This window comes from Sciurus vulgaris (genome assembly GCF_902686455.1).
Source record: "Sciurus vulgaris genome assembly, chromosome: 1".
In the NCBI taxonomy this organism is placed as follows: domain Eukaryota; kingdom Metazoa; phylum Chordata; class Mammalia; order Rodentia; family Sciuridae; genus Sciurus; species Sciurus vulgaris.
This window is the reverse complement of record NC_136461.1, coordinates 39,212,303-39,230,575: the sequence shown is the minus strand read 5'-3', so window position 1 is coordinate 39,230,575 and position 18,273 is coordinate 39,212,303. Positions and strand designations below refer to the sequence as shown.

At 34.5% G+C, this 18,273-nt stretch overlaps 1 protein-coding gene across 4 annotated transcripts in view; it reads left to right on the top strand.

The window, feature by feature from the left end:
• Positions 1 to 18,273, top strand: part of AGBL4 (AGBL carboxypeptidase 4) — a 1,452,665-nt gene that overhangs the window by 155,192 nt on the left and 1,279,200 nt on the right. For all 4 annotated transcript variants that reach the window (XM_079154653.1, XM_079154652.1, XM_079154651.1 and 1 more), the window contains exon 2: positions 6,718 to 6,840. In XM_079154653.1, the coding sequence (XP_079010779.1) occupies positions 6,718 to 6,840 (123 nt within the window). The remainder of the gene's footprint in view (positions 1 to 6,717; positions 6,841 to 18,273) is intronic.

The following is an 18,273-nucleotide window of genomic DNA, read 5'->3' as shown; positions in this document are numbered from 1 at the left end:
TCCATCCCTCACTCCCTCCCTTCTCTCTCTCTGTCTCTCTTTCTCAAATCATGGCCATTCTAGTGGATGTGAAATGGTATTTCATGATGTTTTTGATTTGCATTTTTCTAATGACTAGTATTGTCAATCATATTTTCCTGTGCTTTTTGACCATTTATATATTTTTTTCTTGGGAAAGATTTTCATTTATGCCCTTTGCCTATTTTAGCATTGTTGTCATTACTGAGCTTTAGAAGTTTTTTATATATTCTTTGTATTAATCCTTTATCACATATGTGATATGTGATAAGTCATTTCCAAATTACAAATCAATATTATGAAAATTTTTCCTACGTGTCTTCCAAGAATTTGATAGTTTTAGCTCTCAAATTTAGGTCTTTGATCCATTTGAATTAATTTTTCTATATAGTATAAAGTAAGTATCCAGCTTACTTCTTTTGTGTATATTTAACTTCTATATTTTCTTTTAGAACTTTTATAGTTTCAGGTTTTGCATTTAGTATTTTATTCATTTTAATTTTCATGTGTTATGTGAGGTTAGCTTATGGATTACCGATTATGAATTAGTACACATTTTTCTCAAAACATGAAGTTGCTTTTATATTTCTGAAAATCAGCTGAAGAGGTGTGTGTGTGTCTTTGTACACACTGTTCTATTCCAGTGAACTATGCCTGTCTCTTCTCCAACCTCTTGTGGTTCTTTCAAAACTGTTTTATTTTAGTTCTACTGATTTTCCATATAAATTTATTAGAGTCTGCTTTTTGGGTATTTTCTTGTGATGGTGTTGAATCTTAGATCAATTTGCATAGCATTGACATCTTGTCAGTTGTTAAAGTTTGGGATCTGAAATGTCCCTGAAATGACCTATGATCCTCAACCTATGTTGTTAATGGGAGGTGGTACAAACTTTGATAGGGCCTTTGGAACAAAGTTAGGTCATTTTGAGTCATGCACTTGAAGGGAATATTGAGACCCTTGCTCCTTCCTCTCTCTTTTTGCTTCTCAGATAGTGATTAGGCTTCTCTGTTGTGTCCAACCATGATGTTGTACTTCCACAGAACCATAGCAACGGGGCCAATTGATCTTGAACTGAAATCTCTGATACTATAAGTCATAATAAACTTCTTTTTGAATATTACTTATCTAGTTTAAAATATTCTTGATTCTTCATTGATCTGTAGCTGAATGTCTTTCATTAACTCTGGGAAATTCTTAGATGTTGTAACTTCAGGAAGTTCTTCTACCCATTTTCTCTTAGATCTTTTCTGGAATCCCAATTGTACATTTTTTTTTTTTTAATTTTGTTCCACAGTTCTTGTATGTTGAGCTTTCTCTTTTTCTTTTCTCTTTCCTGTTTATTGCTGTTCAGCCTATTTCTATACATCAAGAATTCATTGATTTATTTTTTAGCTCTGTCTAGTCTACTGATAAATGCCTTGAAGCAATTTTTTAAAATATTTGCTACTGTATTTTTTGGTTTTATCATTTCTTTTTAGCTAATTGTTGTGGTTTCTGTTTTTGCAGAAATTTCTCATTTGGTAATGAGTTTTTCCTCATGTTTTACTCACTAGAGATTTTAACATATCAATTTTTTTTGGGGGGGGGGTGTACTGGGGATTGAACTCAGGATCACTCAACCACTGAACCACATCCCCAACCATATTTTGAAATTTATTTAGAGAGAGAGTCTCACTTAGTTACTTAGTGCCTTGCTCTTGCTGAGGCTGGCTTTGAACTTGCAATCCTCCTACCTTAGCCTCCTGAGCTGCTGGGATAACAGGCATATGCCACCCAACGTATCAATCTTAATTTTAAAAATTCATTCATAATCTGGTCATTTCTGAGTCTGATTTTTTCTGTTGTTTTCTTTCCATACAATAGATCGTTTATTCTTCATTTTTTGTATGTTCCACAATATCTTTTTAGATATTCTTAATTACAAGTTTATTTCAGGCAGTAGCCAAGACTCCAAAATATCCTAAGCAACATGGACAAGAAAACAGTTTATACATTTCAGCAAGATGGAAACTCCTAGAAGATTTTCCCATAGGCAGACTGCCTGTAATAGGTTGGTTCCACAATTTTTGATTGAATGCTGAATATTTAGTTGAAAACAGTAGAGAGAATTTATATAAATTTTATTTTTCTCTAGAAAATAGATACACATTTTTCCTGGGTCATTGTGGGGATTTGTGTCAGCCTATTCAGGAGTTAAGCTGGTTTTGAGTTTCAGTGTTACTATGGTTACTTTCACTTTGCCACTGGCTTCAAATTCTTCCAGAATAAAATTCTTATTTTATTCTTGAGGGAAGGGGCTCGCTGAGGTGATTGAGAATTTTTCTTCAATGTTCTTTTCCACTCTAAACTTGGGCCTTTCCTAGCTAACTGTGCCACATAGGGGTTTCTCTGTATTCTTATGTTCATACTCTAGAAGCGTATTACCATTTATTATTCTGTGCTTGCTAACTTTGTTCTGAGAGAGCAGGAATATGTTCTGTTTTATGGATCTAGCTTCATTCTTAGAAACAACCTACATTCTCTGGTTTTGAGGTGAGTTTTAAAAATGATTCTACTTCTTTTTCCTGTGCCATCAAACTTTGCCTTCAATCTTTGATGGATCTTATGTGAAACAGATTTCTCCTCCTCCTCCAGGTGTAGGAAGCATCTAAAAATGGCAGTATAGAATCCTGGGCCTGGGACTGTTTCCTGCTTCTCCTCCTGGTGTAGAGGACTTTACTCTATTGTTCCTCTTCCTGAAATATCTCTTACTTGTGTACTGAAATAATAAAATTTGCTATTTCTCCCCCAGGGGAATAAGGTCTTCTTTTCCATATGGGGCTTCATGTTTCTTGGAGGAGCTTCATGTCTCTTGATAACAGAAGCCACCCCTCTTCTTTGGCCATGTACCACAAATATGTGCAGTTTTGGGTCTAGTGCTCTGGCCCTGATCTTTCTCTTGAACAACTCGTTGAGGCCTTTATAGAAGAGTCTGAAAGTGGGTATGAATTCCTCATGTATGATTCCCAGTGTTCTATACTCTCATGTTTCCTGTATGTAACCTTTCATAATTTAAAAAAATTACCTTAAGGTTCTTACTTACTTGCAAGGGGAACCAGTATTTCTTCTTCTTGTGCCCTACCATAGAAGAGTCAGTGTTTGCATCCTCTCTCTTTTTGGTGGGACCTGACTTTTCTTTGATATTAGGTTATTTGCTTGCCTTACAATGTCAGTTCTGTGATGAATTTGAGAAAGTTATGGTTCAGCATTTCATTGGGATTCTTTTTTTATATAAGGTGGAAATGAAGTTCTTTCCATTGTTCTACATCTTAAATGGATTAAAACTTCTGAAACTTTAAAAAAACTAAAGTCACTGTTAAGAAATAAAACTTCTGACCTAATATAATACCATATTTCTCCATATAATTGTCACAGGTCTTATGTGAATTTATGTCTCATGTATACATTTACAAATGAAACACTGAAAGTATCTTTATACATATATATGTACACAGAGACATTATAAACATACATAATATTTACTATAATATATTTAAATGTATGTGTAGTTCTTAAAATGCCAAAGTGGCAATTTTTATAATTTTGAAAATTGGAAACCTAAAATATGCAAAATATGGGCTAGAATTTATTTGATTGGATGCTATTTTAATGAATGTTTTTTAACTGCTAATGTTAATTAACTTGTCAGTACTCATTGTCAACGTTTGTAAATTAAAAGGGGTGACCTTTATGTAAACTGTTAAAGTAAAGGTGAAAATCATGCCCACCTGAAGTTTTCAGAAGCAGTGTCTGTCTCTCTATTATTTCTTTATCTATATTTGACATCTACCACTTATTTAATCTTTTAAAAATTTTTTAGATGAATTTTTTTATTTGCTCTTTTCAAATATAAAATGCAGTAGGATGCATTTTGACATGCATACATGGAGTATAACTTATTCTAATTAGGATCCCATTCTTGTGGTTGTACATGATGTGGAGTTTCACTGGTTGTGTATTCATATATGAACTTAAAAGTTTTATCCTATTCATTCTACTGTCTTTCCTATACCAATCCTCCCACCTTCCCTTCATTCCCCTTTGTCTATTCTAATGAACATCTTCAGAAAACTTCTATAACTCATAAACAAATTCAACAAAGCAGGATATAAAATTAAAATCCATAAATCAATTGCATTCATATACACCAATGATGAATCAGCTCAAAGAGAAATTAAGAAAACTATCCCACTCATAATAGCCTCAAAAAATAAAATACTTGGGAATCAATCTAACAAAAGAGGTGAAAGACCTCTACAATGAGAACTACAGAGCTCTAAAGAAAGAAATTGAAGAAGACCTTAGAAGACGGAAATATCGCCTATGTTCCTGGATAGGCAGAATTAATATCGTCAAAATGGCCTTACTACCAAGAGTGCTATACAGATTTGATGCAATTCCTATTAAAATTCCAATGATGTTCTTCATAGAAATAGAATAGGAAGAGCAGTCATGTAATTCATTTGGAAAAATAATGCTCAGAATAGCCAGAGCAATCCTTAGCAAGAAAAGTGAAGCAGGAGGCATCACAATACCAGACCAAAGTATACTTCAGAGCTATAGTAACAAAAATGGCATGCTATTGGCACCAAAATAGGCATGAAGACTACTGGAACAGAATAGAAGACACAGAGACAAACCCACATAAACACAGTTATCTCATACTAGACAAAAGTGCCATAAACATACATTGGAGAAAAGATGGTCTCTTCAGCAAATGCGGCTGGCAAAACTGGAAATCCATATGCAGCAAAATGAAATTAAACTCCTATCTTTCACCCTGCACAAAACTCAACTCAAAATGGATCAGGGACCTAGGAATTAGACCAGAGACCCTGCACCTAATAGAAGAAAAAGGAGGCCCAAATCTTCATCATGTCAGCTTAGGACCAGACTTCCTTAAGAAGACTCCCAGAATGCAAGAAATGAAAGTAAGAATCAATAAATGGGATGGATTCAAACTAAAAAGTTTTTTCTCAGCAAAGGAAACAGTCAAGAATGTGAAAAGAGAACCTATTAATGGGAGAAAATTCTTACTACCTGTACCTCAGATAGAGCATTCATCTCTAGGAAATAAGGAACCTCCAAGAAATAAGGAACCCAATCAATAAATGGATAAGGGAACTGAACAGGCACTTCACAGAAGAGATGTGAATGGTCAACAAATACGTTAGAAAATGTTCAACATCTCTATCAATTAGAGAAATGCAAATTAAAACTGGTATTCCATCTCACTCCAATCATAATGGCAATTATCAAGAATTCAAGTAACAATAAATGTTGGCAAGAATGTGACGAAAAAGGCTCACTCATACATTTCTGGTGGGACTACAAATTGGTTTAACCACTCTGGAAAGCAGTAGGGAGATTCCTCAGAAAACTTGTAATTGAACCACCTTATACCCAATGATCCCTTTTGTTGGTATATACCAAAGGACTTAAAGTCAACATAGTATGGGCACATGTCCACATAAATGTTTATAGCATCTCAATTCACAAGCTGTAGAACCAACCTAGATGTCCTTCAGCAGATGAGTGGATACAGAAAAGGTGGTATATATACACTATGGAATATTACTTATTCATAATAATAATGAAATGGATGCCAGTAAATGGATGGAACTGGGGTATATCATGCTAAGTGAAATAAGCAAATTTGTAAAAAACCAAAGGCTGAATGTTTGATATATGGATGCTAACACACAATAAGTGTAGGGGATGCAACAACAGAGGTTCTTTTGATATGTGAAGCTTTTTAAAAATATTGTTCCAGTACTACTTAAAAATCATTTATTACTGAATTGTCTTTCCTGAAATATTAGGATTCATGGGATGTTTGTGAATATACATTATTACAGTGGTGATGATTGTGTGGTGAAATACTGTAGTTCTCAAATTTTTTTTGGTGGAACCGTCAGAAGACAGTGCTACTTATGGAATTTTGCTTTATTCAAATCAAAACAATTGAGTATATGTGACAAATTAGATACAACATGAATTATTAAATAAATGATGCAATTTGATGAATCTCTTTTGGATTTCAGTAATGATACTGGATATTTTCAAATCTAATTCTCATAAGACTGCTTTGGAAGATGGGTTTTCTATTCTTTCATCCCCCCCCACTTTTTTTTTTCTTTCATACCAGGGATTGAACCCAGGGCACTTAACTATTGAGCCACATCCCCAATCCTTTTTAATATTTTTATTTAGAGACAGGGTCTAGCTGAGTTGCTTAGGGCCTTGTTAAGTTGCTGGGACTGACTTTGTACTCATGGTCCTCCTGTCTCAGCCTCCTGAGCCACTGGGATTACACGCATTCACCACCAGGCCCCATCTATCATCTTTTTTTTATTTTTATTTTTTTTATTTTATTTAATTAGAGGACCTGAGAGTTAAGGGTAGTAGGTTGATTACTTTGGTTTACAGAAAATTAGCATGTAGTAGAGGTGAGATCTCAGCCCATATCTTTCTAGTTTCAGAATGTGTCTCTTCCCTCTGTACCACAGTGTGTATTTAATTGTTTTTGTTTGTTTTTTTTTTTCTCCCCACTCAGTGAGTGGGAAAGAAGGCAGGTTAGTGGTAAAAAATCTTATTGGACTTGTATTGCTAGCTATGTTTCAATTTCTGTTTAATGTGAGCTTTTTTTAAAAAAACAGGCAATGATATGGGAAATGATGATGCCATCGGAGGAAATGTGAGCAAATATGTAGTGCTTCCAACTGGATACTGTGGACAGCCCAAGAAAGGACATCTTATTTTTGATGCTTGCTTTGAAAGTGGTAAGTATATTAAGACTTTTGTCTTTGAATTTGTCTGGTGCGACTCTGTTTTTCAGAATTCAGTTCCACCTGACCATTCAGAATTATTCAACCCACTGAAGGAATTAACTTAGAAAAGTTTCATTGATAAAAATTGATAGCATCATTAATTTGGAATCAAACAGGTGTGATTTGACCCATATTATAAATTGTTAGTTATTATACTAACTGTATTACTGTATACATGGATCTGTATAACATGCTTATAGAACATAGTCTTTGAGAGAAAGGAGACCTTCTTATTAAAATTATTATGGAACAGATTTATTCAATACAAACAAAATGCCAAACTAATATTGCCTCATAATTGACAAATGCTATAGATTTTCTGAAAGGGGAATAGACTTTTATTAATCTTTTTAATGTTCTGAATCTCATACTCTGAATGATGCATAGTAGATACTCTGAATGTGTTGAAAACTTTAATAATAAATAAGTATAATTTTAGTTTATAAATAATTTTTAATTTTCTTTGGTTTCAAATAATTTATATGTGTGTGTGTATGTGCACGCATATGTGTGCGTGTGTGTCTGTCTGAAGGTTTATCCCTGTGTCAGTTATATGATAGTTTTCCAAACCCTAAAAACATTGGTTATTTATATCAAACGATTGGAAAATTGTTTATGTACTTTTTTTAAAATTTAAATTTCTATTTTTATTTTTTAATTTTTTACAGACTTCATTTTGATTCATTGTACACAAATGGGGTACATCATTGCGTTTCTATGGTTGTGCACAGTATACTGTTTTGACTTTTGATTATTCCACAATGTTACTTTTATATGGCTAGCATAACAAAGTACCACAAACCAAGTAAATAAAACAACATAAATTTATTGTCTCTAGTTCTGGAGGCCAGAAGTCTGAGATAAAGGTATTAACAGTGTTAGTTCCTTTTAAAGGTCATATGGAAGAACATGTTTCATGCTTCTCTTTAGATCCTGATAAATTGTCAGTATAGGCATCACCCTGATCTCTGCCCTCATTTTTTTTTTTAAACCAAAAGCTGTGGACATTTATTCCTCAATTTTGTGCAAGAGTGTAAAGATACACTTAAAGAACCTGATGGCTACAGAGCATCATTCTTGGCCTTCAGGCTGGCCTGGTTTACATTTAAATTAAGAAAAGAAGGCGAAAAATGGTAATTTGCCTAGTTTCATACACATGATGTTTCTGGCAGACACAGTTGTTTACAAGTTTCAAACTAGATTTTACCAGAGTCAAGGGAAGACTTCAAAAAGCCTTATATAGTACAATTTAAACTTGGATTAACATCCTGCAAATGTTAGTACAAAGTAATTATGTAGACTCTCCAGTATTCATATGGTATTCTCCATGTATGTGTGTCTGTCTCCAAATTTTGCCTTTTAATAAAGATGTCAGTCATGTTGGATATTATACCCCCCCTCTAATTATCTCATTTTAGGATGGTTACTTGTATAAAGACTTTATCTCCCAGTAAAGTCATATTCTAAGATACTGGGGTTTAAGATTTCTATGTTATTTTGAGGGGACACAGTTCAACTCATAAATCTGTATTATAGAATGTGCTTCTAGTCAGACTTGAGTAATGTCCACATAATTAGAAACAATATCCTCAATTTTTAAAAAATCTTGTGCTTTCTATAAGAAATTAAAAAAAACTGTGAGTAAATGGCAGAAAGATAAATAAAGGGAAGGGAGCAGGAGGCAGGAAGAGGGAAGGCCAAGAAGAGGTACTGGGGTCTGAATTAGAACAAAGTATATTCCATGCTTGTATAATTATATCAAAATGGATTCTACTGTCATGTATAACTTAAAAGAATGAATAAATATATCTTGTACTAATGGCTTTTCTGGGGTGTAACTTTGCCTAGAAAATATCTTTCATTTTTTTTTTAACCTCAGTTAAAGACTGGAAGGCCTTTATATATAATAAGGGATCATAAGGGTAGGGATTATCTTTGCTTTAAAGATTGTCTTGGTTTATCAACAGCCTGCAATAATCCATTTTCCATTCCCAGAATATCTTTTCATTTACTACTCTCCAGTATTTTTCTCATACCTTACCAGAAAACTCAGTATAAGGCATCATTCAATTTGACCACATAATCACCAAATGAATAATGAATATTTTACTCACAATATATGAACAATTGGCTATATCAGTTAGATCTGTGCTAATCTTATTTCAAAATGCCCTGACAGACCAAGAAATTATATTTAATCTGGACACTGTTTGGCCTGGTTGAGTTGAAACATAAGTTAACTATCACAGAGGTAATAGGAAAGTTCAGTTGGGTGAGTATCAGAAGGCAATGTATGAGTTTCTATAAGTTTGCAATAGGTAGCCAATAAGTTTAGTTGTGAAATTTCTGGCAGCCAGTGTCATGAAATAAAATTAATCATGTCCTGAAAACTGATAGAAATTCTTCCTGTTAGGCTTTCTAAATGGATACTGATATGTGATGGACTGTGATATAATTGAGGTGTTTGCTACAATATATTTCATCAGGGCACAACTTGAAACACCCTTCAATGTAGACTGAGGGTATAATACTAAAAGGCATTTTAGTGAAAGCAATTCAATTGCCATTTAAAACAATTTGTTTGACATACTCATGTTTCATCTGATCTAGTTTAATTCAAGGATTTATCTTAGGCAAGTTAAAATAGGGATGTCAGAGGGGTTTTCTCTTAGGTTCAAGTCTTGTGTGCTACTGTGGCTGACTGGTATATTATGTTGTAAAGGATTCTGAAGGTGTATCCAGACATATTAATAAGGCATGAGCATTTAATAGAGTCAGTGAATTGAGAGCATTAGTTCATGTGGATGGACTTCCAGACAAGCCTTCATAGGTATTTTTTTTTTTCTTTCAGAGTTGTAAAGTATGTATCTAGTGCATTCCAAGGCATCTAGCTGGTGGATAATTAACCTGTTTTTCTTGGAAGAAATAAGGCCTGCAGGTCAAATATGAACTCTCCTGTGAATTCTTGATCTCTTTTTTTCCATATTCTCTCCCCATAGATATTATTTCCCTTGGGGAAATAGCTGTACCACCCTAATTTTGTCATTCTAGAAATGCTTGACACTTCATATTTTTAAACATCTATTTGTTCACTAACAATATAACCTGCTTCAGGACAGAATCTGAGTGTGATCAAACCAAGCAGAGTGCTTACAAAATTAAGTACAAAATTAATACTGTTTTTGTTGAATGAAGTTATGTAAGCAACAGAAACATGGGGAATGGTAACTTTCTTTCCCCAAAGCCATCTTATTCCCAAAGATATCTTTGATAAAAAAGCCATTTTTAATTGCCTGCCATTCCCCAATCCATCATATTTTCTCAAGCTCTTATACCTTTAAAGGTGCTATTTTCTCTACCCCAGATCCCTTTCTCCACCTGGTAGTACCTGTTGGCTGGTTTAGTTATCTCTAACTCTGTGCTTACACACATTGTTTAGGGGCTCTTTAATAGCTCAGATTGAATTGCAGTTATTTAATTATCTTTCTTTTTTCTCATTACTGAAGACAGGATAATACTACAATGTAGGAATCCTAGATCATTTCTTCCCTGATAGGACTTAAGTAAATGTTGTATATCTGGATGGAGATCTCAGGAAGCGTAAGGGAGAGAATAGGGAGAATTATCCACAAAAAGAAGAAAAGCAAATAAAGAATGTATTCATGAAAAGGTACAGCAGTAACTGTAGGTAGATTAGTTTTGGTGAGAGGAAGCCAATACCATAGGACTCACACACAGCTTCTGTATCTCTGTCACCATGCCTCATTTCTTCTTTGTCCTATTATGTGATTCTGACTGATGTGCACTAGATGAGTGATTGCATCCGCTTCGTTTTTCAGTGTATACTCTGTAGTAGGTGTTTCCTGAAGACTATTTGAAATCTTAAACATATATTTTGTTGGATAGTACTTTATAACCAAAGATCTACATGTTTTCTACTCATTCCCATAACTCAATCAATAAGATCTTTCCCCAAACTTTCATGTGTGCAGTTTTCCAACTTCACTATTTTCTCTGAACAACTAACCTGTCAAGCCATTTTCCATTGCCTAAAGTCCATGTATAGCCTTACCTCATACTACTGTCCCCTCCCTACAAAATATGTGAGTATGAAAAACTGCTTTTACCTCTGTCCACTGGAATATTTTCCTCCAACTGAAGTCCTTTAGAGACACTGAGTGGGATGATCAAGCAGCAACATGTAGAAAACAGAGGCAATAGTTATGAACTTATTTGAGGCCATAGGTATGAGCTTAGGAAAAGGCACTGTTTGAAAACAGGTAGATAATACAGAGTCTTTCTAGGCCACCTGACACTTAAGTTGAACAGCTACTTTTTTTTAATTAAAATCTTTTTTATTTTTACAGACTGCATTTTGATTCCTTGTACACAAATGGGGTACAACTTTTCTTTTCTATGGTTGTACATAACGTAAATTCATACCAGTCATGTAATCATACATATACATAGGGTAATACTGTCTCATTCTGCTATCTTTCTGTTCCCCACTCTCTCCCACCCCACTTTCCTCTACACCATCTAAAGTTCCTTCATTCTTCTCTTCCCCCTCCACCCTCCTTGGTATATATTATCATGCACTTATCAGAGAACACATTTGGCCTTTGGTTTTTTGGGCTTGGCCTATTTCACTTAGCATGATATTTTCCAACTTCATCCATTTACCAGCAAATGCCATAATTTTATTCTTCTTTATGGCTGAGTAATATTCCATTATGTATATATCCATTTATATATCTTTATATCAATAATTTCTTTATCTATTTGTCAATTGAAGGGCATCTAGGTTGGTTCCACAGTCTTGCTATTGTGAATTGAACTGCTATGAACATTGATGTGACTGATTTTAAGTCATTTGGGTATAAACCGAGGAGTAATATAGCTGGGTCAAATAGTGGGTCCATTCCAAGTTTTCTGAGGAATCTCCATACTGCTTTCCAGAGTGGCTGCACCAATTTGCTACTCCACCAGCAATGTATGAGTGTTCCTTTTCTCCACATCCACACCAACACTTATTATTGCTTGTGTTCTTGATAATAGCCATTCTAATTAGAGTTAGGGTGGTTTTAATTTGCATTTCTCTAATGATGAGCACTTTTTCATATATTTGTTGTTTACCTGTATATCTTCTTCTGTGAAGTGTCTGCCCATTTCCTTGGCCCATTTATTGAGTTCTTTGTATTTTGGGTGTAAAGTTTTTTAAGTTCTTTATAAACTTTGGAGATTAGTGCTCTGTCTGAAGTGTGTGTGGAAAAGATTTTCTCCCACTCTGCAGGCTCTCTTTTCACATTATTGATTGTTTCCTGTGCTGACAAAAAACTTTTTAGGTTGAATCTATCCCATTTATTGATTTTTGCTTTCATTTCTTACGCTATGGGGGTCTTGTTAAGGAAGTCTGGTCCTACGCCAATGTGATGGAGATTAGAATCATATGGTTATTTCAATTGATGCAGAGAAAGCATTCAACAAAATACAACACCCCTTCATGCTCAAAACACTAGAGAAAAATAGGGATAGTGGGAATATACCTCAGTTTTGTAAAGGCTATTTATGCTAAGCCCATGGCCAACATTCTGAATGGATAAAAACTGAAAGCATTCCCTTTAAAAACTGGAATAAGGGGCTGGGAAGATAGCTCAGTTGGTAGAGTGCTTGCCTTGCAAGCACAAGGCCCTGGGTTCAATCCCCAGCACTGAAAAAAAAAAAAAAAAAAAAAACTGGAATAAGACAGGGATGCCCTCTTTCACCAAATCTATTTAACATTGTCCTTGAAACACTAGCCAGAGCAATTAGACAGACCAAAGAAATTTAAGGGATACAAATAGGAAAAGAGGAACTCAAGTGTCACTATTTGCTGATGTTATAATTCTATATTTAGAGAATCCAAAAAGCTCCACCAGAAAACTTCTAGACCTCATAAATGAATTCAACAAAATAGCAGGATATAAAATCAACACACATAAATCTAAAGCATTTTTATACATAAGCGATGAAATATCTGAAAGGGATGAGGAAAGCAACTCCATTCACAGTAACCTCAAAAAAAAACCAAAACAAAACAACAACAACAAAAAAACAATACTTGGGAATCAATCTAACCAAAGAGATGAAAGATCTGTACAATGAAAAGTACAGAACATTAAAGAAAGAAATTGAAGAAGACCTTAGAAGATGGAAAGATCTCCCATGTTCTTGGGATAGGCAGAATTAATATTATCAAAATGGCCATACTTCCAAAGGTGCTATACAGATTTAACAAAATTCCAATTAAAAGCCCTATGACATTTCTCATAGAAACAGAAAAAACAATCATGAACTTCATCTGGAAGCACAAAAAACCCACAATAGCCAAAGCAATCCCGGGCAGGAAGAGTGATGCAGGAGGTATCACAATTCCAGACCTTAAACTCTACTATAGAGCAATAGTAACAAAAACGACATGGTATTGACACCAAAATAGACAGGTAGAAGACACAGAGACATACCCACATAAGTACAGTTATCTCATACTAGACAAAGGTGCCTAAAACCTACAATGGAGAAAAGATAGCCTGTTCAATAAATGGTGCTGGCAAAACTGGAAATCCATAAGCAGTAAAATGAAATTAAACCCCTATCTCTCACCCTGAACAAAACTTAACTCAAAAAGGATCAAGGATCTAGGAATTAGGCCTGAGACCCTTCACCAAATAAAAGAAAATGTAGGCCCAAATCTCCATCACTTTGGCTTAGGAACAGTCACTTTTGAAGTGATAGTTTTATCCTGCAGAAGGCATCTCTTGCTCTAAAACTCCATGGGGTCTGCTTGCTATATATTCGTTAGTATCTTATCTAACATGGCTGACCCTAGCATCATTGCTCTTTTGAGCCCCTTTTGCCCACTCAAAATTTGCTACTTTCTGAGTTTCCTGATAAATGTGGTGAAGGCAATATCACCAAGAGTGGAATAGACCACAAATACAAAGAGATCTGCCAAGTGCTATGGTTCTTCCCCCACCAGCTTTATTGAGATATAATTGACAAAAATTGTAAATATTTAAAGTATATAATGTGATGTTTTGATATACATTGTGAAATGATTGCCACAATAAAACTCATTAACTCATTAACTACCTCACATAGTTACCTTTTTATTTTTTGGATGATAAGAATATTTAAAAAGATCTGCTCTCTTAGCAAGTTTTAAGTATACAAAATAGTTGTGCTTCTTTCTTACTGGTAGGAAATGCACAGTGTAGTAACTTGCTTTTTACCTTAGAGATGTCTTGGCTTATCTCTTTGTATACCTTAAAAATTCCATCCTCTGAAAGGCAACTGAATTTTGTAAGATTTATATTTCATACCCTGTCAAGTATATACCTTACCAGGAGTTTGTGGGTTGAATTGTGTCCCTCTTTCCTCAAAAGAGATGCATTGTATAATATGCAAAAATTCACTCTACCATCACGTATATCTAAAAAGAACAAATAAAAAATAAATAAAGAGAGATGCATTGAAGTCTTAATCTGTGATACTAGGGTTGAGGTTTTATTTGGAAATAGAGTATTTTCAAATGTAATCAAGTTAAGATGATACTGGAGTAGGATAGGGTCCTGATCCAATAATTATTGTTCTTATAGGGAAAGAAAAATTTAGAGATACATATGCACACAGAGGGACAGTGACCATGTGAAGATGAAGGCAGAAATTTGAGTGACACAGGTATAGACCAAGAAGTGTTAAGGATTATTGGTGATTGTTGTTGGCAACTATATTCAAAGCAGAATGGGTTTATTATATGAGATCACAGAACCCAGAGTCTGGCTATATTATCCCAAAGATCCCACATTAGGTATTCCCTCCTTTTACTAAAGCAATATAAAATATACTAGGAGAGTAGACACTAGTATCATTGAGAAATTCATGAACAGAGGCTTCTCTAATCTAACATTGATGATAGGAGTTCTGGTGTCAATAAATAAAATAGGATTCATTCACACCTGCCTGTTTTCGTGATACTTTAGACTCCTTCTCCAATATGTTCCCTGCACCTCTCCCCACCCCTCATGTACTAAAATTATCATGCCTAAAATTTCAAGGAACCATATAGTAGAGAATTAGGATAGTTTCAGATGTATTTGCCAGGACATAAATCCTGAGTCTTGGGAGAGTTTCCCTATATGAATGAATTATACCTTATCTAGTGTTTGATTTCTCTCCTGGTCTGATATATTAAAGATCTACTAGTGCACCTCCCACTGTTTCTGATGCACATGTTGATCGTAACTTATAAGATGTTTTGATGGATTTTGAGATGTTTCCTCATGTAGTAAGGATTACATTTCTTTGGCCTGTACCAAAATCTGATTCAAGATATTGGTCTAGAGGTTTTTCAGTTGCTCTTTCTGAATAACAAACCACTCAAGAAAGTATTAGCATGAACTGACAATTTTATTATATTAATGAATTTGTTGGGTCAGGAATTCAGACAGGGTACAGAGGAAGGTAACTTGCCTTTGCTTTACAACATCTGGACCCTCAGCTGGGAAAATTTATATTTGGATGTGATTCAAAAGCTATATGGTTTATAGCCACATGTTTTTTGAAGATATATTCTCTAACATGTCTGGAACTTGAATTGGATATTGGCTGGGACCTCAGCTGTGGCTGTACCAGAGCACCTGTGTGTAGCCTCTTCCTGTGGCTTGACTATTCTCACAGTATGATGACAAGGTATTGGAGCTTTTGCATGGAAGCTTAGGGATCAAAGTGTGAGTGTTATAGTGAGCAAGGTGGAAGCTGAATTGCTTTTCGTGAATTAGCTTGGAAGTTACACAGCATCATTTCCACTATCTTACATTGGTCACTACAATGTGTATAATTTAAAGAGACCCTATGGGTTGATGGGAGCAGTGTCGAAAAATTTGGAGTAATATTTTTAAATTACCACATTAGGTAATTAGGGGAAGTAGGAGATTTTTGAGGCAGGTAAGCATTGTTTTGTGAGGATTTCTTTTCAGATGATGTCTTTCCATAGTTTCCACACAATGGTAGGCTTGTTTTCCTTACCAAGGAAAATCTATAATTCAGAAAGAGAGCCCTATTTCCCCTACTTGGTATTCAGGGGAAAACTGCCATCCTACTAAGGAAGAAGACTGTTCAAATCAAGTTCGGTCCCAATCTTTGAAGCTTGCAAATCAAGTCAGGTTAAGACAATAAAGACTTATGTATGGGGAACTAAGGCAAAAATCTTAGGCATAAGTTAAGGTTTGAGCTGATTGAATTGGGATTGACTTATGGGAACCATAGAATATCTCTGGCTATAGCTCCTTAAAGACCTATGGATTCAGGTCAGGATGTTAAGAGGCTGGGAACTAGGTAAAGGCTAGTACTATTATTATACTATTATCCTATTAGTCATATTTGAACTTGTGTTTTATATGAAAATTCACTTTAGATGAACCAAAACAAACAGAAACCAAATCTTGTCAGTCTGGTAATTATTACAGAAACAATATTTAGGAATACACTTAAGATGAATAGTTTAGCAATTATATATATGGTATTTGATGAGAAACTATGAATACTTTTTGCTTCATATTTGAACCAATAATGAAGTAGATAAGTACTTCCAGTTTAGTTCTTTACATCCTGATTACCAAGGAAAATAAATTCCCAGGGAAGCATAGGCATTGTTCTGTTTATAGCCTTGAAACTCATTAATAATATTGTAGGACCTCAAAATTTCTCCAATCAGTGGTAAGTATTCTCAGTGTGAAAAGTCCTCTTGGGTGGAGTTTGAAAACAATATTTGAAAAATTGTTCTTTGTTATTTGTACACACACACACACACACAGTGCCTTATTCAGGTGAGATATTTTAAAGATTGGATGAAAGCCTTTGGGATGATGAAGGAGAGATGGCTCCAAAAGACATTGGTGACAGAATCACTGAAGAATAAAGAGGTTTAAAAATAATTGAGTTTATCATTAATAAAACTGGAAAAGTGAACTGATTCAGGGAATGCAACTTAACTAATATTTATTGAGCCTCTTTTTTATTGAATGGGACCAGCTATATACTTTGTATGATAGCATAACAGAAAACCAAATGTAGGCCTCTTCTGCGATACCATATGAATGTACAAATCACATGCCCATGAAGCCAGCCCTAGTTTTAAGTCTTGAAGATGAAAAGATGAATGAGACATGGCCCCTGACCTCAGGAAAGTACCCAAGGAGGGATATTTTGCTCTGTTTTGGGTCATAGAGAAGTTAGAGATAAGATTTCATGTATGAATAAAATTCAGTCAGATGAAAGGAGATTAAGGTATTTTAAACTAGGGACAGCATAAGCAAAGTGATAGTTTGTTGGAGTAAAAGTTCAAGGAAGAATATTATGATAAATGAGCTTAGAAAAGCAAAGGTGCCAGATCATTAAAGGTGTTATACATTATGCTAAATAATTTAGGTCTTATGCCTAAATTTAGGTAGGGGGCACTGAAGGATTTTAAAAAGGGCAATCACATATTCCTACTTTAGAAAAATTTTCTGGAACCAATGAAGGGAACACTTAGAAGAAGACCACGATCCATAGGGAGATCACTTAGAAATTTGTTAGGACAATACATTGGAGAAATAATGAGGGTCTGTATGTGATAAAATTTGCTCAGATTACTCAGGTCACCATTAAGGACATTTTTACTATATTATATTAGAAAATCAAGTTTATTTTGGTGATTATAAAAGCCTAATGAATAGTTGGAGAATATAGAACTACCTAATACCAATTTATTAATTAGTCACTAATTATTGAAACTGTAGTATGAAGTATAACATAATTGATAAATGGGCAGACTTTGGAGCAAATGGCCCAGATTCAAGTCCTAGCTACCTCACTTTCTGGTTTTTTGACAATGTATAAGTTTTTAAATGTTTCTATATTTTGGTTATCTCATCTATAATGTGGTAATGATAACAATTCCAACCTTAGGGGATTATAGAGAAGATTATGAAATGATACATGGAAAACAATAGTTTCTGATACCTGAAAAATATTCAATAAGTATTAGTTATTATACAAGATATAGAAACAGATAATTTTCATACTTTAGCAGATGAGGCATACATTAAAACATAAAAATACTATAGGCAGTTTAGGAAATTTTAGTCTGTTTGGGCTATTATAGCATAAATACCATGAACTGTGCGGATTTATTTCTTACAAATACAGAGGCTGGGGAGTCCAAAGTCAAAGTACCAGCAGATTTGATGTCTCCTGACAGTTTCCTTTCTGGTTCATAAATATCTGTTTTTACAGTTTAGATTTTAGGTGTAAACTAGACATAGTGGTGCATACCTATAATCCCAGCAACTCAGGAGACTGATG